General features: G+C 37.4%; 1 protein-coding gene across 3 annotated transcripts in view; it reads right to left on the reverse strand.

Annotated features, from left to right (window-relative positions):
* The window catches only part of LOC104884443 (callose synthase 10), a 46,598-nt gene that overhangs the window by 13,044 nt on the left and 7,610 nt on the right, over nucleotides 1–25,944 (reverse strand). For 2 of the 3 annotated variants that reach the window (XM_010669090.4, XM_048647874.2), the window contains 31 exons: nucleotides 23,685–23,795; nucleotides 22,740–22,865; nucleotides 20,917–21,006; nucleotides 19,732–19,829; nucleotides 19,495–19,612; nucleotides 19,209–19,337; nucleotides 15,124–15,200; nucleotides 14,950–15,028; nucleotides 10,222–10,314; nucleotides 10,023–10,125; nucleotides 9,791–9,914; nucleotides 9,504–9,690; nucleotides 9,366–9,418; nucleotides 8,164–8,224; nucleotides 7,932–8,013; nucleotides 7,733–7,782; nucleotides 6,789–6,875; nucleotides 6,521–6,606; nucleotides 5,529–5,556; nucleotides 4,789–4,886; nucleotides 4,591–4,672; nucleotides 4,344–4,504; nucleotides 4,034–4,154; nucleotides 3,861–3,958; nucleotides 3,638–3,728; nucleotides 3,366–3,526; nucleotides 3,162–3,271; nucleotides 2,895–3,029; nucleotides 2,633–2,701; nucleotides 2,377–2,551; nucleotides 1,815–1,932 (listed from right to left, as the gene is read on the reverse strand). In XM_010669090.4, the coding sequence (XP_010667392.1) occupies nucleotides 1,815–1,932; nucleotides 2,377–2,551; nucleotides 2,633–2,701; nucleotides 2,895–3,029; nucleotides 3,162–3,271; nucleotides 3,366–3,526; nucleotides 3,638–3,728; nucleotides 3,861–3,958; nucleotides 4,034–4,154; nucleotides 4,344–4,504; nucleotides 4,591–4,672; nucleotides 4,789–4,886; nucleotides 5,529–5,556; nucleotides 6,521–6,606; nucleotides 6,789–6,875; nucleotides 7,733–7,782; nucleotides 7,932–8,013; nucleotides 8,164–8,224; nucleotides 9,366–9,418; nucleotides 9,504–9,690; nucleotides 9,791–9,914; nucleotides 10,023–10,125; nucleotides 10,222–10,314; nucleotides 14,950–15,028; nucleotides 15,124–15,200; nucleotides 19,209–19,337; nucleotides 19,495–19,612; nucleotides 19,732–19,829; nucleotides 20,917–21,006; nucleotides 22,740–22,865; nucleotides 23,685–23,795 (3,201 nt within the window). The remainder of the gene's footprint in view (nucleotides 1–1,814; nucleotides 1,933–2,376; nucleotides 2,552–2,632; nucleotides 2,702–2,894; nucleotides 3,030–3,161; nucleotides 3,272–3,365; nucleotides 3,527–3,637; nucleotides 3,729–3,860; nucleotides 3,959–4,033; nucleotides 4,155–4,343; nucleotides 4,505–4,590; nucleotides 4,673–4,788; nucleotides 4,887–5,528; nucleotides 5,557–6,520; nucleotides 6,607–6,788; nucleotides 6,876–7,732; nucleotides 7,783–7,931; nucleotides 8,014–8,163; nucleotides 8,225–9,365; nucleotides 9,419–9,503; nucleotides 9,691–9,790; nucleotides 9,915–10,022; nucleotides 10,126–10,221; nucleotides 10,315–14,949; nucleotides 15,029–15,123; nucleotides 15,201–19,208; nucleotides 19,338–19,494; nucleotides 19,613–19,731; nucleotides 19,830–20,916; nucleotides 21,007–22,739; nucleotides 22,866–23,684; nucleotides 23,796–25,944) is intronic. The other variant, XM_010669091.4, reaches the window with a different exon arrangement.

The following is a 25,944-nucleotide window of genomic DNA, read 5'->3' on the forward strand; positions in this document are numbered from 1 at the left end:
GAAAAACATTCATTATCCTGTGGTTCATTACTGGCATTGATTCTTACAAGGTGTTATGATCTATGACTGGGGGTTCTCCTAAAGTAATATTTGGATGATGCAAAAAAATAGTTGGGAAGCAACCTATTTTCATAGACCTCTTGAACTCTTTGTAAAAGAAGTAAAGAACACACATGGGTGTAAACATCACATTGGGAAAGAAAAGGAAAACAGATGCTGACAGGAAAATTAACTGAAAAAGTTTTACAGACAAAATCTACGTAATTCAACAGCTAAACAATCAGAGAAGAAATTATTTTCCAGGTCCGAAAAATTACATATCCCCCTCCCAAAAAAAAAAAAAAAATCAACTAACTGTAACTGTCTTCTGAAAACAAAAATCTAAATTACTGTTAAAAATGTATCCCACATAAACATTGCTAAACAAGGTCAGGTGATAACACAATCATATCAAACAGCTACTTTAAAATACAGCACCAGTTCACTAATCAACCTTTAAATAACAATGCAAAAATCAAGAGCAAGAAATAGAGTTAAACTACTCAATTCATTATGAACATTTGAGCTAGTTCTTTTCAAACCTCACGAGGACTTTGCCGAGAGAAGAGGAGGTGGAGCAAAAAAAAAATACATTGTCATGTACCCTAGCTTACGACAGATCATGTTTTAGACAAAAAGCACTCATGCAATGGACAGAAGAAGTTTTGGATGCAGGGATACTGTCCTAATTTCGGACACGGGTATCGGGCTACAGAATTCATAATATAATATATGATAAATACAATATATATCGTGCAAAGAAATTGCTTGAGTCAACTCTAGAATTATACGCTAGACCCAAATTTATATAGTGGTTTCTGTACTAATATGCTCCAACACCCAAGCAGACTGCAAACAAGAGAGCAGCAAACAGAGAAACAAAGAAAAAGAAAAGCATGGCCTTGCCACATGAGAGGAGAGAGGGAGAGAGAGAGAGAGAGAGAGAGAGAGAGAGAGAGAGAGAGTAAAGCATAACAAAAGAACATGCTGCTTCACCATGCACATAAGAGAGGAGAGTGAAAAGAATGGCAGCAGCACGACGGAAGAGAGAGAGAAGATTCAAGAATAACTGCCGTTGCTGGAGAACACATGCGACTGCACTGACCATGCAATTCGGCTCACCTTAGCCACATGAGTAAAAACTCAAATACTTAACTTCTTTTAATAGTAAATCTTGCCTTCAATTTGTAGACCTAAAAAAACCCTAGATCTGAACAATTACATCAAACATACGGAACATTTTTTCTCCATCTCCTTGGGAATATTAGAAAGCAAACCAAAAGGATCCGACATGTATCCCTTACCCAGATCTGAGTTGTGTCAGCATCAATACACCGGTGAATTTTCGGTGCCCGGTTAACACAGGACTCGTGGAGGATGATAAAAGAACAAACCAGCACAAGTGACAAGAAATTTCAAAAAAATGATGCTCATATAAACACTAACTAGGTTCAAAATAGTTCGGTTAATAATCACCTCAACCAACTAGTAAAGACATCTAAGCATATCCACCAAGTTCTTAATAGCTCTTTGGATCAAATTTGCAAAAGCAAGACCGAAGGATGGAGGAAAACACATCCTAAATTAACTGATTCTTGGAGATTCCCACAATACAGACCTACCTTTAGTTGTAAAGTATTCACATACAAGAGTTACTATAAGAACACACCAAGTATTAGCAACATGGAGAAATGCATCTTTCTAACTAATTTCACATTCTTTGAATTCTAGACAATATGAGAATCAGAAGCAACGAAAACAAACCAGTGTTCTACCTGATCTTTTCCATTCATATCAGCTTTGACTAGCTTGGAGTAATATTCCTTTAAAATGGCACCTTCAGCTCCAGCACTTTCCTCCAGGTGAATAAAAGCAACTCGAAGTGCTTCATTCCTGAGACGTTAAAGGATTTCTTAAAAATAACACTTACAGATAGATGACAGTATGTGTCACTATCCTGTCTCAGACAAATATTAATTAATGCACATCATATAGCCTAGATAAGTATGTTTATTCTTTTGGGTAGAGATAGATTTTAGCAAGATGTCGAAGGAAAAGGAAATCATTATCCATCAGAAAGTTAGAAAAATGCAACCTTCCCCCTCACCCCCGCTCCAAAAAAGAAGGAAGCGGAAAAGGAAAAGAAAGGAGGTATAAACCTTTCTACTAAAACAAGTACACATGGGAAATTTTTCCAAAGAAGGGAAATAAAAAAGAATCAGAAAACATAAATGTATTAAGTGAATAGACCATGTTCCTCTGCCTCAACCAACAAGCACGAAATTTAACATACTAAGATACACAATTTGATGTGGCGAAGTATAAATCCTATGATACCTCTGTAGCAATAAATTAATATCTGCAGCCTCTGGAGCTTTTCTCTGCCTTTGCTGTCCATAAATTTGGCAAGAGACAACATAAGTAAACTTGAGATCTGCTTGCGCCCGTGCCTCACTTGACAAATCAAATCCAACGCTTGCTAACTCATTAGTTGATGAACTCGTGTCCTCTTCTGAAACATGAACACATAACTACGTGATAAATCTACACATCTTTCCATCAAGTTTCAATTCAAGTATACTTGACATGATACCTATTAATCCTCTCCTTTCCATAAAACCTTGAAGCATTAATGCTCGTCTGTAGTACATCATGCCACGCACTGCATTTAGGAAAGAAAAGTTAGCACTTTGCACTGAAACTTATATGTATCAATAACAAGAGCTGAAAGAATCTTTGTGAACATCAAAGCGATCCAGAAAATCGAGAACGAAAGGTAACAAATGTTGCACTACAGGAGAGAAAAAGAGGGGTAGCACGATAGCACTACTTCTAATCAAAAGACTGATTCTTACCTGTCCTAGCCAAAGTCTGTCCGCGATAAGAGACCCAAAAACGTAGCTCCAAGTTATCACTAGAACTTTCTTCAAAATCTACATCTCCAGAAGAATCTCCTCGATTGATCCGCTCCAAGAAATTTTCCCACTCATCTACAGCAGAGAAAGAGTCCAATTCAAGGTTTTCTTGTTTCATTGATATGTAAAGTCATTTTTTGGCAGGGGTTGGACAAAGGTTATGGTAAGGACACAGGAGAAGAAGATGAACCAAGAAGCAAAAAGTACCTGGAAAAATCTTCTGGAGATAGAACAGTATAGATACTCCATCCTCATTTTCCACCCGCAAATCTGAAGAACTATATAGCACCGTCTCACTGTAGTATGGGGTGAATACACTGATATTTTGTTTCAGAAGGAAACATGTTGTCAGCAGTAGCAAGCAAAAACCATATAATGTACTTCACAGGTAGACCATTACACTTATATTACCTAAAAGGAATCATCTCCGACACAGGTTTTGCTGGAGGCATGTCCATGAATAAGGAATTCGTAAAAAACTCTAATCGTCTTCTCGCTTCTAGATTTTTTGGTACATTAGCTGCTGAATCCTTCACAGTAAGTAGCAAATGCAGTCTCTTCACTAGCTCTTTCTGAAAGATGAAAGAAACAATTGAAAGAAAAAAAAATCATGTTATCTTAACAAAAAGTATAAAAAATGTTCCATAATATTCAAGCAAATGAAGATAGGATATTATGCTTACTATTTCAGGATCCTTTGGCCACTCTATCCTAGAAAATAGACGCCCTTCATTTCTAGCTTTAGCTAATATGTTCCATGTATCAATTTGCTCCCTAGTAAAGAAAACACAACCAATCAATAACTGAGAATGTAAATGTTATATAATCATCTGAGACAAACAGAGAATGTCAAAATCTTTTAATTGCCAACAAAAATCACCTAAGACAAATATCGAGCCACTTTACCTAAGCTCAGTTGACAGCAAATCGTGTGTCACCACCTCATAAAAATCATAGAGAGCTTTTGCAGCACCTTTTGCGAGCTCAGGAGTTTCATTTCTTATCTGTAATTGTATAAATTGATATTAGTCTAAAAGGAAGGGAGGCATTGCTGCTAGACATAATCTTCACTTACTCACCAAAAGCCCTGTCAATGCAGTAAATCTTGATTGCACCAATGGAATCTTCTTCAGGGATAGAGTTATAACAAGTGCACCATCCCTTATGCTATCATTGATTTCACGAATGATCCTTTCAACCCTACAATGAAATATCATAGTTTGCAAACAGAACAGAACCTTTAACACGAGATGTTAAGTTTCTTAATAGAATAGCAAATATGAAATCATTATGCTATCTTAATCTCTGTTATGTTTGTCACTTAAAATTCCTTCTATTAACAAGAGGAAAGCAGGAAATGTGAATCAAACATCAGAAAAAAATTCATACCAGTGTCTCCCTTCACCATCAACTATGGAGCGTAAGATCTTTTCTATACTATAGTAGCACTCTTGAACCGCATAAGCCATGTAATCATCTCTACATATTCTATTCCATAAATCAGCTTGTGTATCTTTGCAGTCCAAAGCAAGGTCAATCGCCATCAAAATCTACAATGTCATCAGATGGAATGAGGAGCAAAAATAATCAATCATGCACAAAAAGAGAAATGGTCAAGGATCCACCAGATTAATACCTTACTATTAAGAAGAAAGAGGGGCCACTGAACAAGGGGAAGAGTACCCGCATTGCTGGGCATAGAGAGCAAGTCTTTCTCTCTGAAACCAAAACCCATAGAAATATTCAAAAGCACGTACTTCATGAAGGCCAGATAGATCTATATATTTCTGCAAGGCGGCAACATATTCTAAGAAGGGTCATGCTGAATTGATACCGATTGCTGATAAAATCTTCTTCACGCAAACTTTTGATGATCTCATTCCAAAAAGGAGCAAAAACAGCAGCATATGTTTTGGTATTGTCTTGCGCTGTCTACAAGTAATAATACACAAATTAGACAGCTATGCATGGATAAAAAGATACATCACCTGCCAGACATCAATTATTGCAATCGTTTTTTCTTAAGAGGAATACTAAAGCATCAAAAAAGACATTTTAATTCTACAAGAAAGCACTTCATCAGAATATATTTAAGAGTCAACTATCTTTTTTGCAGCAACCCCCTAGAGTTCTAGTGATAAGAAATATGGCCAAAAACAGCAAAAAGACTATGTTACACAGACTCGGATAAAGTGTGTACTCGATCCGGGTGTCAGACTCATCCATTTCGTAGAAAAATCTCAAGTTTTTGGTTTGAAATGAAGGATCCAATTGTTGTATCACGCCGGACACGACACAAATCGACACGCAACACCTGAGGTAAATAAAGGTGTCGAAGTAACAAAGTGGAGAAATATGATGAGTTGATTACCCATGCATAAAAAGTAAGAAGTGCTAAAGGCACTTGCACATTTCGAAATGATCGCAAATGAAGGTGTTAGCCTTGTATGCCTAAGGATACCCAAAAAAAGAATCTATCACTCACGCATTCATACAACTAAGATAAAGATTATATAAGTAACACATTGATACCATTCTATGATTCCAAAACTAATTAACTAGGAACAAATGTACCTCAAGATTCTGTCGATCAAAAGGCATTCTGCAAAACATCAAACAATATGTTCATTAGCTGATAATCAGAGGCCAGGGATATATAGTAAAAACATGGAAGTTCAGTATAAATGACAACATTAACAATCCTTGAAGAACAACAAGAGCATCCCTACTACATTGACCTAATTACCTGTAAGCATGACTTTATGCTCACAGAAGCAAACCAAACAAACACAACTCTACTGTTACGAACTGATGTATTGAAGAAGATGATGAAGATATGTGATTTTGATTGAATTGACTGAAAATACAAATTTTAAAGATAAACATAAGCATTCGAGAGTTTTTACTCTCCCGAATTAAGCTAAGCAAACTATGACAATTTAATACTTCCGCCGTCTCAAAATAGATGACACGGTTTGACTTTTGCACTATCGACACATTCTCCTTTGCCTATGATTTGTGTTTTTACGTACAGAATAATAGTCATGCGGGGATCATATTAGATTTGTCTCGATATATACTTTCTGAATATCATCTTTTTATAACTTTCACATGTAGAGAAGTACAGATATTAATAGTTAAAGTTATGTGTCGACAAGCGTGCTCGGAGAAGTGTGTCAAGTATTTTGAAACAAAGGAAGTATATTGGAAGATCTCTCTTTTTATTTTGGCAAAAAATATCTCTCTCTTTACTCTCCTCTATTTATAGAAATCCCAATTCTCTTTCCTCTCTCTCTCTCTCTCTCTCTCTCTCCCTCGCTCCTCTAACTAACTCACTTCCTTCTCCTTCAAGCTACTTTTAACTGAACAATATTGCAACTCATAACACAACCCCTAAATCTAGGTTAGTTTTTATTACATCTACACACACACACACACACACACACACACACACACACAGAACATCAACGCAAGAAATGGAAATAAGTAATCAACTACGATCAGCACATCTCAAACATAAACTTTAAACTAAAGAACAATGTGCCGTAGGCACCAGCAGAACATACCTTCTTGTTTTTGGAGATGCCATGTTCTTCACAAATGCTGCAGGGAAGCTCTCAAACCGTTTATGCACCATTTCAATTGAACGTATCTGCAACAGAAATGGAAAAATTAGGGACAAAGGTATAATTTGGTTCAATAAGTAGGCACGAAAGCCAAAAGGAATTGGAGGTAAATCAAAAAAAGGAAATCAAATAAGAAGGCAGTAGTCTTCATATCCAAAAAAAAAAAGTAGACTATAGAACATATTAAAGAACCTTCGAAAAAAATTACCTCGCCTAGTCGAGCTCGTGCACCCATTACACCACCGATAAGGGCCGACAAAAGTGTGTAAAATATGTGAATATCCATTATATAAATCTGCATCAAGTGATCAAGAAGTCATCACTTAGAAGAATCAAAAGAAGTTTGTAATCCTCCCCTTTCTACAAAACAAATTCTATATTATGTCTTCCTTGCACTGTATATGAAATACATCCACTGTAAGTGCCAGGATATTCTGCATTGCTTCTTCATTTAGCCAGACTGTTGTTCCTTTTCACTCAACTAATTCTTAGTTGCAAACAAGGAATGCAGCGGTTATGTTGTTATCTTAAAAAATTTCAAAAGAAAATATTTGTCTCTATATCCTATAGTATCGTATTGTTCAGTTTTATTGATCCTGATCTACCTGGAAAGAAACTCGGCGTTCCTGAATGTCTTTTTACAAGGGCAAAGACAAGTGTACCACTAGACCTCATCTCTGTGCGGTGAAAACATTTGGTACAGTATACTGAGTACTGAAACCAGTTCCAGAAAGCAAGTTCAGTTGTAGATGGCCAACTCCCACGACATGCAAACATGCGTATGACTAAAGTATGCAGAATGGACAGGGGATAATATCAAACACAACCTATGATTATATGAAAATTTCATCACAAGGCACCCATCAGTCCATATAAGCCATTATATACATAAGACTCTAGGGCTTCAAGACATGATACTTTTAAACTTGTTCAATACCTAAGAGCATATATTTTTAGACTCACATAGGACAAAAAATTATTTTCATTCCTTTTAGTTGATGAATGGGGACACATTCCAGTGGATTCTCCATGCCAGATTACAAGCAAACTTCACTACGCTACCCTCATATTATCACCTTATACCAAATGAGCATTGATGAAGATGGTACTACAATAAAAATACAAGTAAATAGAATGTATCAAGGAGCTTACAGCAATGACAGGAGCCCATAGACTAGCTATAGTCAGCGCATTATGATTATCTGAAAATATTATCACAAAGCATCCGTCAGTGAAAAATAGAAGCTACAGTTAGCTGTCAAAACTCAAAAGACTCTTGGATTTATAAAGCATAAGGATTACAAACTCAATTTCACTAATCCAACAAGCTTATATAAACGGTCGTGCTTACTTTTCGAGACTAAATCATGCCATGAATATCGAATAGAAGGAAGCGTCACAATAATTTTTGTAGGCTCGACTAGAGGCTGAATCTGCAAAATTGCTCATAATAGCACCTCAGGAAATACAAAAGCAGCAAAAGATGACAGACATTATTTAAGAAAATGATGTGATATCTGTTAAAAAAGAGCAAAATATATACTACCCTCTTGAAGAGGTAATATAAGGACCATGTCACTTGCCTGGAGGAAGTATGCAAAAGTAAATTTGCACGCGAAGATCACCAACCAATAGAGGACATATCTGCATATATTCGGAAAAGTAAAAGACAAACCAGTCAAGTACTAATATAAGAGAATTTTCACCGTTGATAGGCAAAAATATGACAAAACAAGTTGTGAGTGGTTTTGCCGATGCCTTTCTGAGTAAGAGACTGTAAAACTGTTGTCTTAAGAGAGTAACCTTTTTTTTTTAAATTTCAGCAAAAGAGGATCTTTCAAGGACCAGCTAAAATCAGATTGAAGGAGGAGATTGAGGACTCGAAGTATCAGATAGAACTAGTTGGATTCTAGAGGCCAGGCATTAATGGCTCAGATGTATATCGTTTAGCAAGGTGATTTTATGGAGTGGGTAGAACAAAGACGATAATATTATGTGACAGCGAGAGAAGAATATGATGGAAAAGATATGGAAGGAAGGTAGAGAAGGCTATTATGGATCCCTATCTTGAGCCTGACGAGATCAACATCATTTAAGGGCTCTATACTCTTTTGGTGTATTTATGTCACACATACATATTTATCATCCAACAAAACAACCAATAACGAACACAAGATGCACTAATTGCTGTATCACCCTTTAATACACCTAATGTCAAGGGAAATCATGTAAGAGCAATTAATAATGTTTTTAAGCATCAACCAGTTCAGGGTTGCACATCCACAAAAGAGGGGCTGGGTGTTAGATCTGCACGATTGCAACTATGAATAACTGGCAGAGAAGAAAATGGCAAGGCATAAGGACCACCAGTAGCAACTATTTGGGGGGAGGAAATAGAGGTGGCTGGGAGCATCAACATGAAGAACCCGATAATGCTTACACAAAAAGTATTGCTCATTAGCAAGAAGAACTTGTACGGTGAAACTCACATATAAAACAATCACAAAAGCAAAATTATAGTTCAAATCTATTTACTTACAATAAGGTGATAATTCACAATGAAATGAGGGAAATTACAATAATAATACAACCGAAGGTCAATAAATCACACGAAAGCATGACAATCACGTTCGGCATCAAAGAACAGAATGAAGGAAAGGAGCTTGGGAACACTCTTTTCAGGCCTTTGCTTTATATCCCCCACAATAAAGTTACTTGTAGGCTTCTCAGATTGTAGCTCGTAATCAATGAGATAATTAGATCACATAACAACAATTTAACAAACCTTGCATAGTCTATAGGCTTTTCATATAGGCCACGTCCAACAAAGTACCTCTCCTGATACCAAAGAACATTAGTAAGTATATGTATATGAGCAAAAGCCTTCTCTTATGTAACATGTCAAGATTAAAGCATTGCATACCTGATATATCCATTTAAAGAATCGAAAGAATGACTGATCAGATTTTTGAGACAAAGCATGACATGCAGGCATCTTCAACAACACAGCAAAAACCAGGCGCACCCCAGCATAAACACCAAGCATAAGAATGTAGATGCGGAAAGATGATGAATTAGTCTGCTGCCGGTTCCAATCCTGTAGAACCCTCCTAATATATATTTTGAACATATGTACATAATCAGAAGCTAAACAGTACATACGACATCAAACTGCCACGGTTGAGAAATATATAGAAATATGGCACTCACAGATAGAAATATATAACAGCTACAGTACTTAGACACCACCAAAAAAGCCTAATAATCAGCCTTGAAATTGCCATGCCTCTTGCTCTTGTGTAGGCACCAAACATGAGAAGAACATCCAAGCAACCTATAATCACGATATTTACAAATTTTCAATCGAGTAAAATAGAAAGGAAATCATTAAAAAAAGGAATATGAATTGCAAATAACAGAGCAGGCATAAAGTTTTACGTACTCTGCACAAAATTCATGACAGCAAAAGTTGGCCCAACGCTCAGTAGGACCTTGAATGTGTTGAGATTCAGGTCATCCGCATTAAAAGCTATAATTGTTAAGACCTGGAAAAAATAGCATAAGATATTTTTTGCAATCATGATCAGCCATCAGCCTGTAGTCTTGTAATAAAGGATATATTCTGAAATGGAAATAAAAACCTGAAACATTATAGCCAAAAAGATCCACATGCGATGAAAACTGTGATATAAGTGGAGAAACGTCCGGTGCTCAACAAAACTGCTTTTTGCTGTCTGCAAATCAAACAACAAGCATAAAAATCACAGAAGCAAAACAAAAAGCTAGAATATAAAAAAAATTACGACAGGAGACACTACTCAAGCTATTATGATATGCTAATGGATACATATAGGAGAAACAGACCCAGTGAAGAATATCAATATCAACATCATCCTCGTTCAAGAGGCTCCCACCCCAGGAGTTCCATATACGTAATTATACCCCAATCCATTTACAATACAGCATCCGAAAATTTGCTAAGGCCTCACCCAATCCACCTGTACTGTACACGTATGCTACCAGATGCTACCAGGAAGGAGGGTAAAAAGGTCAATAATCATCAAGCAACAACTGGCAGCACTTGAATGGAAGGGAAGAAATATTCCTTGATTTACAGCAGGTGTTAGTTATATGGAAGTTATAGCGAGAGAAAATAGAAGGAAATGTAATGAATAGGGAGCTCAGCTCCTCTGAAGAGATCTGTCCAGAATGTTGAGAAAGGAACTGTTAAGAGGGAGAGTCCTTACCTCTCGAAAGTAAGGGTTGTATTGGTAGAGTTTGCTGTGAACTTTGCTTAGTACAATTTCTATCCTGCTCTTGCCCTATTTCTCTGCTTAAATCTCTGTTTTGCCTAGCTTGGGATCCTAGATCCTAGATCCTAGCAGAATACTATTCCAAAAACTTGAGACAGGCCTCTCAAGCCACCAAATAATCAGAAGACTTGGGCTGCAAGATCCCTAAATATTCTCGTCAACTTCCGATAAAGACTTAGTTTCACTGTGTGATTCCATAAGCAGAAGATAGTGCCAGTTTGTGATGTATGCAGGGCTACAGGCCATAGTTAACCCTAAACAAGAGCACAAGCAAAAAAAAGGGACAACTTTTTTTGGCATCATGTAACATTGGACATGCTACAGTATTAGCAGTCAACAGAAGTTGCAGTGGAGATTGTAGGAGCAGTACCAGCAATAGAACATCAAAAATGAAAGTCAAGCAGGGGTTTGCTCATACTACTACTACTACTACTACTAATACTACTACTACTACTACTATTACTACTATCTTTATAGAATATGATACTAAAATAAATAATTACAACCTTATGTGTACTACTAGTATTTTAATTGAGGTACTATTACAGGACACTGTAATTCATATTGGAGAAAGAAGAAAAGGACAGTGGTTGCATTAGAGGTCAAAATAAAAGTAAGAAAGACAAAAAAAAAAGGACAGAGAGAATAGAGATGGTGCAGAGTCGAGCACATAGACCACATTTAAAAATAGTAGACAAAATCCACCTACCAACATTCTTAGAGCATAGACCATATTACATAATTTGTCAGAAACCACCTTTTGTAATCACTTTTTGTGAGAAACCAACTTTTCTGTTTTTTGAGCATGAAGTGACATTTTCTTAACTTTTTTTTATGAGGAGCCACCTACTGCCGGAATTCAGGCTTTGAATAACATTTTCCGGCGTTGACCATCAATTAACCTATTTTAACCCCCTTTTTACCATTCGTATTTACTAAAATCGTCCGTATTTTTACAGGCATTTTGTATTTTCTTTTTTTTCTTTACCTCCAAAATATTAAAATTTTCAGATTTTTTAGTATGAACCGAATCAATTTTTCAGTCATCGTGGAAACGGAAAAATTTTTGTTTCCACTTTGATTGGCTTCTACCATGGTGGAACCGAAATTTTGTCCCGGTTCTACCATGGTGGAACCAAAAAACAATTTCGTTTCGACCGAAAATTTGTTTCGTTTCCGCGAAGAGTAATGAAAAAAAATTGAAATCTCATAAAAGGGGGGAGGAGGAAAGGAGATATAGGAAGATGGGTAGGGGCTGCAAGGGTGGGGTTGGGTGTCTGCGAGAGTGGGGCTGGGCGCCGGGGGGGGGGGGTGTTGTTTGCGAAGACTGGGTGGGTGGGATTGGAAAGGGGACAGGGGATGGCTTTGGGGGTTGGCTGATGGAGGCTGCAGGGGTGGGGTGGGGTGGGTGGGGATATGCTGGGGTGGGGGCTGGTGGTAGTTGTGGCTACGTGGTGGTTGTTATGGGGAAGAAGAAGTAGAAGAGGGAACAAAAAGAAGAAAAAAAACGTATAAATACGGACAGGAAATAGTACTTAAATGCTCTTATTTTATAATATTAGTTTTGATTACATACTCTAATCTAAAGCAATTAAACTAATAAATGGATAAACATACCTAATCTTCTCCCACAACCCACAACCCACAACCAAGCCTTCACCCCACCACTCCCACCTCACCACGAAAACCCAACCCATTTCCCACCACCTCCATTCTCTCTCCTTCCTCACTCCCTCTCTCTCCTCCCTAACACCCTCGACAGCCCACACAACCCTAAAGCCACCACCACCAACTGAACCCTATGGCATGTATCACCACGACCACCAATAAAGTCTGCCACTCTCCGCGAACCTGGACTTCATCTCCTGCACCAAACACAATCTCTACAACAACCTCTCGGCGCGGCGGCCATGGCGTCAAATCTTCAACCACCACTCTCTCTCCTTCCCTCACAACCTCTCTGACGCCATCTGCGTCTCAAAACCAACCTCTGTTACTTCCGCAAGAACTTAGCCATGTTAATCCTTTTAATCCTCTTTCTCTCTCTCCTTTGGCACCCTATCTCTCTCATTGTCTTCCTTGCTCTCATAGTCATTTGGCTTTTCCCGCTTTATCGATGACCGGTTCGTGCTCATTGTTCTTTCTGTTTTGACCGTTGGTTTGCTGCTGTTGACCGGTGCTACCGGGAATATTCTCATTTCTGTTGCCGTTGGAGTTTTAATTGTTGTGATTTACTTGATTTTTAGCAGATGAGTGTATTCTGGTTTTTTCTGGTGGTGGGGTTTGGGATTCGAATGGTGGTGCCGCTTGAATGGTGGGGTCCAATATGAGGTGGGGTTTGGCTGTGGGACTCGAATGGTGGTGGGGTTTGGTTGTGGGTTTCGAATGGTGGTGGGGGGGAAGGGGGTGTTGTCGTGGTTCTAATGGTGGCGGGTTGGTGCTGGTGGTATTGTGTTTGGTTCGGGAAGTGGCCAGGTGGTGCTGGTGGAAGCAGCGTGGTGGCTGCTGGTGGAAGCAGCGTGGTGGCTGCTGGTGGAAGCAGCGTGGTGGCTGCTGGTGGAAGCAGCGTGGTGGCTGCTGGCGGTGGCAGGGTTGTGCTGGTGGATTCTAGGTGTTGGTGGAATGGATTAGTTGTGTTATTAATTAATTTAATCACATACCCCTCCTTATTTACTTAGAAACTAAGAAAAATTGCATCGGAGTCCGTAATTCAAAAAGTGCAGCATCATATTTGATAAGGATGAAGTAGTATTTATCGACTTTAGCAGTAAAAAAAAGTTAACTCATTCAACAGTGGTGCTGGGGTAAAATAACAATTAACGTCTACTGGATAAACATAGGATTTATGTTTCATTTATATTTGGGAATTTTTGGAAGATATGATGTAAGCTACATGTGTCAAAGATAATCTGAATGGAATAAAAAGCACCCACCGACCGCTTTGTCGTATTTGTCCAGAACGAAACTACAGTTGTGGAAATTGAATACTCTCAGAATATGTCAGGGAAAGAATATTCTTAAGAAACAATTATAAAGAAACGTACTTAAAAATTACATCCAAAAGGATTAATAAGGGATCACCACACAATGGCCAGAAAAGATGCCAGTCAGGGCGCACCACGGCAACAGTAGTTTTCATTGATTCGCAAGCTGCAGAATCTAAGCCTCAAAGGTGACCAAACTGACCCTTCCCAAACTGCTTTTTACTTCTATCACCTGTCTCCACCCCCCACCCGCTGAATTTTCAACAACACCCTTAAACAAGAACTGGCAATGGAGAGTAAATATGCTATGAGTATTTGGTACCAAAAGATGATTTAAGGTGAACCAATTTGGATTTCATCAACCATATACATCCCTGATTCATAAATTCTGACGGGCCTGTCATATTTCTTACAAGGCACCTACTGTAATGCCCTATAATCCCACCAAATCAATTGAACAAGAGAAGAAAAAACTATCCAATGATCCAACCACTTCTACTCTAAAACTTTACCTAAATATAATCATAATAGTATGATAGAGCTCCTATATGCTGAAGGTTGATGGTAACTCGGAGGGGGAAGGGCACACTTAGCATCAAATATAGATGACAAACATTGCACCGTCATGAACACCTTTTCAAACACAGCTTTGTATTATATTTTTATGATTATATTCATAATAACATTAACAACAACAATATCCACACACCCTTGTCTGAAATAAGAAGCTGAATCGCTTCTCACCTATTAAATTCTTAAAGCCACAATTGATAAAACAAAATCTTACATCTACAAAATATTGATTAAATGGGGGAAAAAGGAAACAGAAAAAAGAAAAAATCCTATATGCTTTGTCAAACATGTATTGTGAACAAACAGCCTTTCTGCTTTAAAACAAAATATTTGAGTAAGCACATAAAAGCAATATTTATATCAAATAATCAATCTATATATATCTATGCATATCAAACTGAAATTAACTACTGAAATTTCAGTAACAAAAAACATGCAATTTTACAAGCTTCAGATACATACTTTTGATATTGCAAATTTGCTAAAATACCAAACTAACCCTTTTCCATTTTTTTGGCTTCCTCAAAAATGGTGATGACTCCTTCATTGGCCACCCCAACTCAAAGCACGATCGTGACCTACAAAGCCGAGAGAAGAGGGAACAAAACAATAACAATATTGGTGGTTGTAATAACATAATAGATGATAAGAACATGATTTGGAATATACAAACCAGAAATATTCATTGAAATCATCATAATTTCTCCACGCTGAATGTGCTGCTCTCCCATTGTTATTTCTTTCCGCTTCCTGGATATGCAATATATGTTGCTTATAATACCATATTGTCAAGAAAGAAAACACAGCTTTGGTTGCAATTTTGAAACAGCAACAATTCAACATGGACCCCAATCCTAGTGTAGCACAGTCAATCCCTACCATCAGGGACATCATACAACTAAAATGATACAATACCATCTAAGACTCTCCATGTCTAACATGCCTAATACGGTAATACCAACTACGCCTTTAACCTTTATGTCCATGTTTAAACATAACAAAAGGATGTGATATGATGTGATTGGCATGAGCAACAAACTTCAACAGTATTACGCCTTGTATAAAGAAATCAAAGGGTAGAGAGCAATGGTAAAATCTCTGGGGATAAGAAATGTACAGTGTGTGAAAACAAGCTGAAATCAGATGTTTCCCGGTTATATTATGAAGCTGCTATGCATGCAGGTTTGTCTCTTGATAATGTAAAGCATGGTGGACAAACTACCATTTTGCAATGTTCTGCTGATATGTTGTTCTATATACGTAACTGAACTTTTCTTTCTTATAATGAATTTTTCGTTTCCAAAATCAGTGATTGGTGACCTTTAACTTCCCCTGTCAGGAAATGAATTGAAGTTAATGTTCCAAGGAAACAATTACGTCAAATTGTTTAGTGTTGAATTAATTTGTGCACATATGGCCTGTTTGGGTCTCTGCGAACTAGATTTTCATTTGAAATTCTAGATTTGGCCAAAAGCAAGTGTTTGCACAATCATGAGATTTGGATTTCGAATTGACCCAATTCCATGTATATATATCGAAGCAGGCGTAAGGTAAGAATTATAAATGCAATATTATAAGCTCTTATATCAAATTCCATTTTTTGCTTGTCTGTGTAACTGACCATGAATCCTCACCCTTTTTCTATCTCCTCTTTTGTACTTAGTGTTATACTCTATTTCTCTCTCCTCCCGCAAGCTATATTTTTCTCTCTCTTCCCCACCATTTCTCTCTTCTTTTCCATAGCCACCACACCACCACGTTGTCCCACCTCTCTCTGATATAATTTTGCCAACATAGCCATAGCTAATCAATGATTTTTTAAAAAAACTAAATAAATAGTCTGATTACCTTTAAATACTGGCATGCATGGGTTATAATCCTTAAACTGTTTAACTTAGATTCGGCATATGGCAGACTACATGACTTATACGTGGTTTAGCTAAAAAAATAGCTGATGCCTATCACTTAATCCTAAGCCATGAATGCAAAAGGGCAAGAAACAGCACTTTTATACTACGAAGCCACACAACCAAAAATTCGTCCCTTCAACATCCTATATGAGCATACAACCAAAAAAAATAGCAAAAGAAGCAGCATGCCACAAAGATTTGCTTTCCTTGTGCCTCTCAAATGCAACATTGTACTTGCTAAGCTGCATAAGAGACTGCATGCACACCAGAATAATTGTCCTCAAAATGCAAAAAGAACTATGCTGAAGATCACTAGCCAAGAATTCAGGAATATATGGGTCCCAAACATCCAGACCACCAAAAAACAGGACACTTACATTAAGGGCTGCACTTGATGGGTCCCTGTTACTGCATAGTGCATACTACCCACAATATGGAGCTACTCCACACAACCCGTGTAAATGCCTTCATTTTCAGATCCCATTGCTCCATCTTCACGACTTCAACCCCCCCCCCCCTTCCTCTAGGCCTTTCACTTATTTCCTCTACCTGACATTCTATGGGTCTTATCAATTTCTCTCCTCCTTAAAAGGGCAGCCAGCAAGTACTTTTGTCACCTTCAGGTAGGGCCAGCTCCCATAGAGAGACGGGCAGTGTGTACAAGGCCCAGGAACAAATTCACCGCCGTATGGCTGACCAGCGATTCCGGCATCATGGAGGCAAGTTGCAGCCTGCAAAACCCGAACTGAGGACGGGTTTTGGGGGTTAGCTCCCGCCATGGTATTGTGAGTTTGTGACCCATTGTCCAGGCCATTGTAGCACGCTCTCTAGCAAGGGTACTTCTTTACGTCATGTACCGGTACCCGATACGATATGTTTTCTGTACGGATAAGCGTATGCATTTCCTAAAATGTCTAATATCTTGCTGTTTTCCATCCCCGTACCCAAATTTGAACTCGCACCCGTACCCGTCTATGTGCAACTTAGGTAGCACATGTGTCACCCAGGGCATAAGGGGCATGATGACTTTACATCATTTTAACCTTCCTCCGGCTCATCAGCGACAATCTGTTCAGGGTTCCAAACTCAACATTGGCAATTAAACACGATGCTTGCGCTCGTTGTAGGACTTAACCCAACACCTTCTCTCGCGAGCTGACGACAGTGGGATTAATACTACTAATAGTTTAACAGTTTAAGGTCAAAAAGGAGTGAGTAACCTAAGTGACAGGTCAAACAACAAAAAGTAGTTCATAGGATGCCTTGACTAGCTAAGGCATCATTATTCATTACTGTTTTTGCTTTTCATTTTAGTTTTACATTTCCTATCCAAATTATTAGTTTCAACTTCTGCCTTGAAAAGGAATATACTCCTAAAACATTTCCTTAAAAAAAATTCAAAGATAAGCGTAAGTAGATTAATACAAAAGATAGTGTGTTTCTGTAAAACCATACTCAATGTCGCAATACAAAGTCCCTATGTCCTAATAATTTGGTGTTATGATGAATCACATCAAGACATGTAATGTGTGCCGATATCAGACTGCGGTAAGTATTCCTAGAAACATAGCTGCATTTACATGTCAATATTCAAAGACAGCATGTAATTTACCAATAAGTATTCCTAAGTGCTAAACGAGAAAAGCCTCTTCCAATTTTGGATGCCATGTGAAGTATACAAAGGTCAAATCACCATTACTTACGGATGAGTATCCTTCCTGGCTTTACAATTCAAACGTCCACAAGGCACCCAAAACAATTTGACAGTTCGGAACAACAAAATCTACTGTCGTGGAGAGACTTTGAATCACGTGTAACCTTTCAAGTACATGTTATCACCAGCAAATGGCACATAATTAAACAAATAAAAAGCTTAGCAGAAACCATACACCATGTAACTTCATTACCTCAACTTCCCTCTCCCCTCATCTCCGACCAATCTTTCCCCAGCAAGATATCAATCTCTTACAAGTCACACCAGCCATAATTGGTAATGTCTCTTCAGATCTCTTTATTGCAGCCAACTCATTAATCATAGCCTATAAAAATTAGTCCAGGCCGACTTGCGTCAAACCCTCTACAAACCAAATTTCTTGTGACTTCCATTCTTTCAGTGTCTTGCGTCTTTGTTTGCTTGCTCTTAAGCGGTTCACAAATTAACTTATTAATTTAGGAGAGAATAATAGTCAGGACACTGGTGTAATTTTGGGAAAAAGGAAACTTGAAAGAAATATATAGAGAAGGGCACAAGCTGCCTCGTATTGATAAAAAAGATAGGGTCTAGAAGTGACGGTAGGTGGGTGGTGCATTGTCATTGATGGGTGAACCAGTGGTGTCCGTACTCAGTGGGCAGGCATTTATTTTTTTCCTTCATTAGAAGGTTTTAGGCTACTTTTTTCTCTTGATAATTGATAAGACAAAAACAGTTTATCAGCAGAGTAACAACTAAAAATCTACTAGTAACTTTTTTTAATATGCGAAAAAATTATTTTACAAAACAAAATTAGAAATAACTTTGAACACCATTTTTTATATAAATATGATACGCATGTGCAAGCTATTCGAGATTTTCCATTTCCGCATATAAGATTCCATTTTCAAGAAGCATAGTTGATTTGTATTATCCTTATGGAGCATAGAACCACGTGAGTAAGAGAACACAGTATTAGCGAAATTTCTGAGACAGACGAAAAAATTTCTCATAGTCATGGGCTTAAAGGACTACAGAATAACCGTTCTCATCCACAATCAGCCATTGTCAGTCAAGACTGATACAGATATATATTATTGATCTGAGATGACCATAAACATTGGACAGAAACATTAAAGATTGAAAGAAATAACTAACCTTAACTATTGTCTCATATATAGGGTGTATGATTTGCTCAAGAAAGGCGACTGAGCCATTTTCCAATTTACAACTTTCTGCCACACATGCTTCTCCACGGTCCAAGATTGCATCTAGCTCCTTCGCCATCTACAAATCACATTAAATTCAATCCAGACAATGAAATCTATGTAAGGCCAACAGATGAAGCCAAATGTCTCAATCCATGCACTTTCAGAAAAGCAAAGTGAAAAGAATAATCATGACATTAGAAAGGCAACTAAGCAACTCAAGGGCAGAAGCATACATTGTGGAATATGTAGCAAATACATTCCGGGAGAAAACGGACATTGGCAGCCTCCCCCCAAATAAGAAAGTACAACGATATTAAAAAGAGCTTCCTCTCCCGGGTAATTGCATCAGAACTGGAAAAGAATCAAAAAAGAAGAAAAAGATAATTTCAGTAGAGGAAAAGGCACAGTTGTACCCCCGTGAAATAGCAAGGTAAAGCAAACTTTTTTTTATAGTCTGCAGGTTGCACAACCTATTCCATGCCATCCGTATCCGCAAATACTTGCACCATTTAAAATAATTGTCCAACACTTTCTTGTAAACCATATTTACAGCTTTTTCATCTATTTTCTGCACAGACCAAAAGAATTAGTATGCAAAAAGACAAACAGTACAATGTGATTACTGTAGATACCACAAGCCCAGAAAAATATAAAATCACTCAGGAGATATAAATCAAAATAGACTACCACAAGTCCACAACAGTACTCACAATGAGCATAATAAATGGCATTAGTTTAGTAAATCAAGGCTTTAGGCAATAAGTTTTCAACATGAAATCAAAAAAGCATGGGTCATGATCAATATAGAAACAATTCCAAAAGAACTGCGTTTTTGCTTTCCCTTTTCAAGATCAGCAGCCAAAAATTAAACTAGTACAAGAGAAAGAATAGTCAAAGAGATAAGAGTATGGATAAAGGCATAAAGCTAAAAGAAACATTAGAAAGACCTTGACCTCTCAAATCGTTTCCTGTGCTACACATATATGAAGTTAAACAAAATCTCTGGACACAGTGACAGGGATGAGACTGAAAAAAGCCAAGATCCAACTTCTATCTATTCTGAGTTTCTGACATACTTCATCATATCGAGACATTAGGCTATATCACCTCTATCCAAAGAACAGTGAACTTTCAAACAATTCTCTTTTCGCCCTTTTCTAGCATGTAATGAATTAAATTTTAATTGTTTCCATTGTAGATTAATTTCCAAGCAAGTGAACTCAGCCATAATCTCACAAGAGTTTATAAATGCTGTTTCAGGGAGAGCCAAGGAAATATATATTTCCAAGTTGAGAATATTCACATGATTTAACACATTCAGAAGTATGCAGGCAGCATTTATCCCACTCAAAAGCCCGCTCATGAGACGATGGAAATATTGGAAATTTTAACCAAAGCGTAAATAGTCGAATGCACACCATATCCAGAGGTGGGGGGAGAGCAAGCAAGAAAACAGTATATAGTTTCCTTATGTCAAACATTAACTTAATATTACCTCCCACTTCTCTATGTTATTTAAGACAAACATCTCACATGATAACTGTACATAAAATACAAATTTTCACGAAAGATAACAGATACTAAAAGATGGATAAAGCGATTTGAAAGTTGAGAAGTAGCATATAACATAGAACCAGAGGAACACAGGAACTCACAGGATCACGTTCATCTGGAAGTCCTAGACGAGATTGCGAATTTGCAACCAAAAGAATAACATTTTCACGCTGATTTTTTATGTTGTCACTCTGCAAAAGGAAGTTTCAAGGCAACAAATGTAAGAATACATTTACTCTGCAAAAGGAAGTTTCAAGGCAACAAATGTAAGAATACATTTACCAAAACAAAGATCAGAAAATAGGCACAAACCACAAATAGTAGCATGAAATAATGTGTTCGCCAATCCTGTCACTAATAATTACTGAAACTGAAAAAGTGAAAATATACTTGCAACATCCGATGTGTCATCATGAAACTACAAGCTTAAAATTCACAAACGCACAATTTGAAACATAGAAATAAGCAAAAGCATGGGTTGACACCCTCTCGTTATTAATAACCGATCTGAAGACACAGATAAGTTTCATCATGAAAATACAAGCTTAAGATTCACCAGTGCACAATCAGACATGTGAAAATCAGCACCAAGCATGTATATTACTTCGATCTATTAGTAAAATGACATTTCCTTCATTCCACAAACACAAAGCATTTCTAGTTCCATATTTAAGGCTAGTTTAGTCACCTAAATTTTACTTTGATAGTTTGAATTTGTCTTGTCTAGGCTGCCGCAATTTATGGTTTGATCTAATATGACTTCTTTTAGTGTGGTATGATCTAAATCTGATATGACGGAGTAGCTTGTTCTTTGAAATAGTTTGAGAGAGCTCACTTTTCTTTATACTTCCACCGTTTTAGTACTTGCAACACTTTGACTCTAACGCTTGCCAAAACTTAACTTTGCCTACTAATATCTAAGTTATCTACTAGTAAAAGTTACAAAAATTGTTTTACAAAAAATATATATTGAGACTAATCCAACAAACTTTTACATAATAACATATGTTTATTAATTCTATCAATTAGTATAAAAATTTGTAATCAGAATTTGTATCCCTCCATACTAATCAAACTACATACTATTTTGGTGGGTCCTTAATTGTGGATACCTCTATTAACCATCTCTCTCTCACACTATTCATGGGATGTAGGGCCCTACAAAAACTCTTCACTCTTAATCAATTTGTAATTCTTATTTGTACTCTATCCACTCAGAAAACCTACGCCCCTACTATATACCCTCTCTTCATATTCATGGGATGTAGGGCTCTCCAAAAACTCACTCTTAATCAATTTTAATTCTGATTTTTACTCTATCTACTCAGAAGACCTACACCCCTAATATATACTCTTAATCTGCATGCTCAAACCTAACACGACAATTAATTGAGGACAGAGGGAGTATGTAAATAGTGCAAGTACTTTCATAATATTACTATATGCAAGAGACTAGACACTACGAAGTTCAGTTTGTATCTTAGTGTATCTAATATACAGATTCTTCTTACTTTTTTATTTATTTAAATGTGTGTCCTTGGCTGAAGTTCTTATCTTGTGGACTAGACATATCATAGACTTCAAGCATTTATAATTTTGCAATGATAAAGTAATTTATTGTAACAATATACATACAAGAGCAATAATAAAATGCCTTGTGTTTGGTGGAAAAGAGAATGCTTATAAGAGTAATTTACTTAGCAATAAGTTACTTGAGGCACATGGGAACTCATTTTGTTGGGATGCGGGTAGTATAGAGAGGTCAACTTCATCAATATGTGGCAGCAGAGCGGAGAGAGTAGCTATTACTGATTAACAAACAGCATTTGGAACATGCACGTAGCATTGTAGCTAAACTCGAACAACAATACTATAATGAGACTAAAACAAAACAAAATAAACACAGATAAAAGTCAGAAGAAACCTGGAAACCAAAGACAAATTCAAGAAGATCAAACATGTCTGCATCCCGGTGGCCAGGAATCTCAAAGGCAGCAGGAAGTCTGGGAAAGCTATCATTATACCTTATAGAAGATATGGCCCCTTTAACCTGATTAAAAGACAATGCAGCATTCGGACTCAGTCATAGCAACTCCCTCAGTTAACAATAACTTAGATAAAAAAATAACTGATCAAACATCGTGGACAACGAATGGAAATGTCCAGAAAAGCATGTTTTTAGTCAAAATCTTCTTCCCTGAGAATGGGAAAGTAGCTTTCCAAGAGAATCAGAGTAGGTCCCAAAACTTTCTTTTATTATTATATTAGCATATGACATCATGTATCATGTATGACAATATAAATGCAGAGAGATACAAGCACAATGACCAAGAAGGAAATTGCACTACCTCCATCCCAAAAGAATATCTTTTTACTTTTAGAATCTTAAATGCCAATCTTTCACCATAGTTTTTCTATCTACACACATTAGTTGGAATATGAAAGCAAAATCTTTCAAGCCAACAAAATCTTGGAGACATAGCCTCCCCTCATCAAGATTTTCAATTGAGGCTTTTGTCTAGCTGAAGCTTTTGGTCATGAGCAATGAATCAATGATTTAACTTCTTTTAATTTGTAGATAAATTGCTTCATAAAAATTAAAGGACGTGAGTTTTTTTGTCCTTTGCCTCATTGGGTGACACCCATTTGGTGTCTTTTCAATATATCTCTTTATTACCAAGCACACAAACGAAAAGTAAGTTCATAGAAACCAAACTATGAAGGTGAATATTGGTTTTACATTTTACGACGGCATATTCTTAATATATTAAGCGCCAACGTTATAGACAGTTGACCTCGTAATCAAAAGTGCATATGTATTTTATGTACGACGGAGAAAACAAAGATTCAACAACTCTAGAAGTCTCACCTCCGGGAAAACTCCAATAGCATTGGTCAATGACGGTGCTTCCAGGGGAATAATATTATATGGTGTGAGCTCACCAGACAAAGTAGCATCTGATTTCTTAATTCTTCTTAGCTGAAACAAACCCCGACATATACATATGAAATAGAAATTACAGTGTTAACATCTGTGCAAAGGAAGCAAACCTCGGGCAAAAAGTAAGAGCAAAATAAGGTAAGCTAAAGCTACATGCAGAACATCAAAAATGAAAAGAAAAGGAAAGACATTTCAGCTTCCAATTATTTACAAACAGGTCCTCAGACACGGATATATTAAGAGCACGAGCGAGAATTATGCAGAGTTGAAAGTTGAAACAGTTGACATGTCTGCAGCAGCGAATGCATCTATCCAATGCCAAAGATGTTAGCTAACTGAATTGGTATAATCACTCTCTATACGCAGTATCAACAACAGCTTCTCTGCTCCGCTAGAGAGGTTGTACACATCTTACCCATCCTAGATCTCACCAAAAGTGAGAACGAGTATCCTGAACTCTTAACTACTTCTTGTTAGACAGTTAGAGCACAGACAATGAAATAAAATGAGCATTACAGCCTCATTGACCCGTGCTCATAGTCTTTTGAGCTCAAAATAAGTGCAAGATAATATGGACCTCAAAAGATGCAGATGTAACTTACCTCCGATAACCATTCAAGAGAAAAGTATGATCAAAATTAGATAGTCACCTTAGTTTTAAAATGTGCAAAGAGCAAGACGCACGGCGAAGGCGTGTGCATCCCGTAGCCAAGGCGCATCTTTTATTTTTATTATTATTTAACTTTTGTGGTGTTAAAATATCAATAGATGAGCCCATAGTGTCAAAACAATCCCGTATCGTATCGCCCGTATCGTAAAGGTTTTCAAATCTAACGAAATGATATTACCCGCATTGTAAAGGTGTAAAAAAACCGCATTTTATGGGGGTTTTAGGGATATTTCATGGTTTAAGCCAATATTCAGCGATACGACATACGACAACTGCATCATCCCCGTTCCCGCATCACCGTGACCGTTACCGCAACCGTGACCGAAACCGCATTTTTGAACTATGGATGAGCACTATTTGAAAAGTAAAATGAATATGGCTTCAGCCTTCAAGAAAAAAAATTAATATATATATAATATAAAAAGTGAAATCTTTCCATAAAGAAAAGGAAAAAAAAAATTGCACACCTGACATTGATAGAGGACAGCAGTGGGGTTAAGGAGTGGGTACCCTCCCATTTTACTACCATAATACACCATTCGACATAAAAAGAAAAGAACAAAAGAAGTTGAATTCAAAGCTTATCAGAAGATCAAAGAAGAGAAGAGAAAAAAAATTATCAGATAGAAGCTCATGAAAAATGAGCAGAAGAAGAAAAGAGGATCCAAGAAGAGAAAAAAGAGAAAATCCAAGGTGTCCATAGAAAGAGAGACTAACCTCTAAGTTGCTTGTCGCCGCCAACCACCGGAGATATCAGAATGATGGTGGTTGGCTTGCCGACATCCGCTGTCACCTACGGCGAGTTGGCAAGCCATCAATTGCCACCAATTCATGAATTAGGGTTTTTCTCCCATATTAGGGATTTTTAGTTAGCGTTCAATTTGATGAGATTTACTGCAATTAACAAAGGGTTTTTGCTCGAAATTGCTATATTAAAACCAAGGTAAGTCTAAATTTGAATATTTTGGGTTTTTTAACCTTTCAAGTAAGATCTTCCCCCTCTCTTCCGCGCCTCTCCACGATAAGTGTCAAGGCGGTGCGCCTTGCACCTCTCCCAAAGACGGCAAAAACCGAGCGCCTCCGCCAGTCGACTTACGTTTTGGCGTGGCGCCTCTACTCGCGTGGCGCCTTGGACACGCTATTTGAAACCTAGAAAGTCACTATTGAATTGAGGAATATATCCACTGCAAAATTATACTATTGGTTGGCAGCCAGCAAACATTTTACTTCACAAGTCAGTGCCACTTAATAAAACTACAAAAAAACATAAAACATAAAGCTTAGCAGAGTGTTACTAAATTAGCTGAAGGGGATTCCCCTCCAGAGATGAGGCCTTATTCATTGTGTTCTACTTGCAATTGCACATCCAGCTTCACTACTGTTAAAATCTCCTCAGCCCTCAGCAATAAGGTGCTTTACATGGCATATTGAATTTCATAGAACTAACAACAACAAAATCAACCTGCTGATCAGGCGGCAATGCGTCATCACACTACTCCCAAGATCACCTACTGACCC

The sequence above is a fragment of the Beta vulgaris genome, chromosome 7 (genome assembly GCF_026745355.1).
Source record: "Beta vulgaris subsp. vulgaris cultivar EL10 chromosome 7, EL10.2, whole genome shotgun sequence".
NCBI lineage: Eukaryota > Viridiplantae > Streptophyta > Magnoliopsida > Caryophyllales > Amaranthaceae > Beta > Beta vulgaris.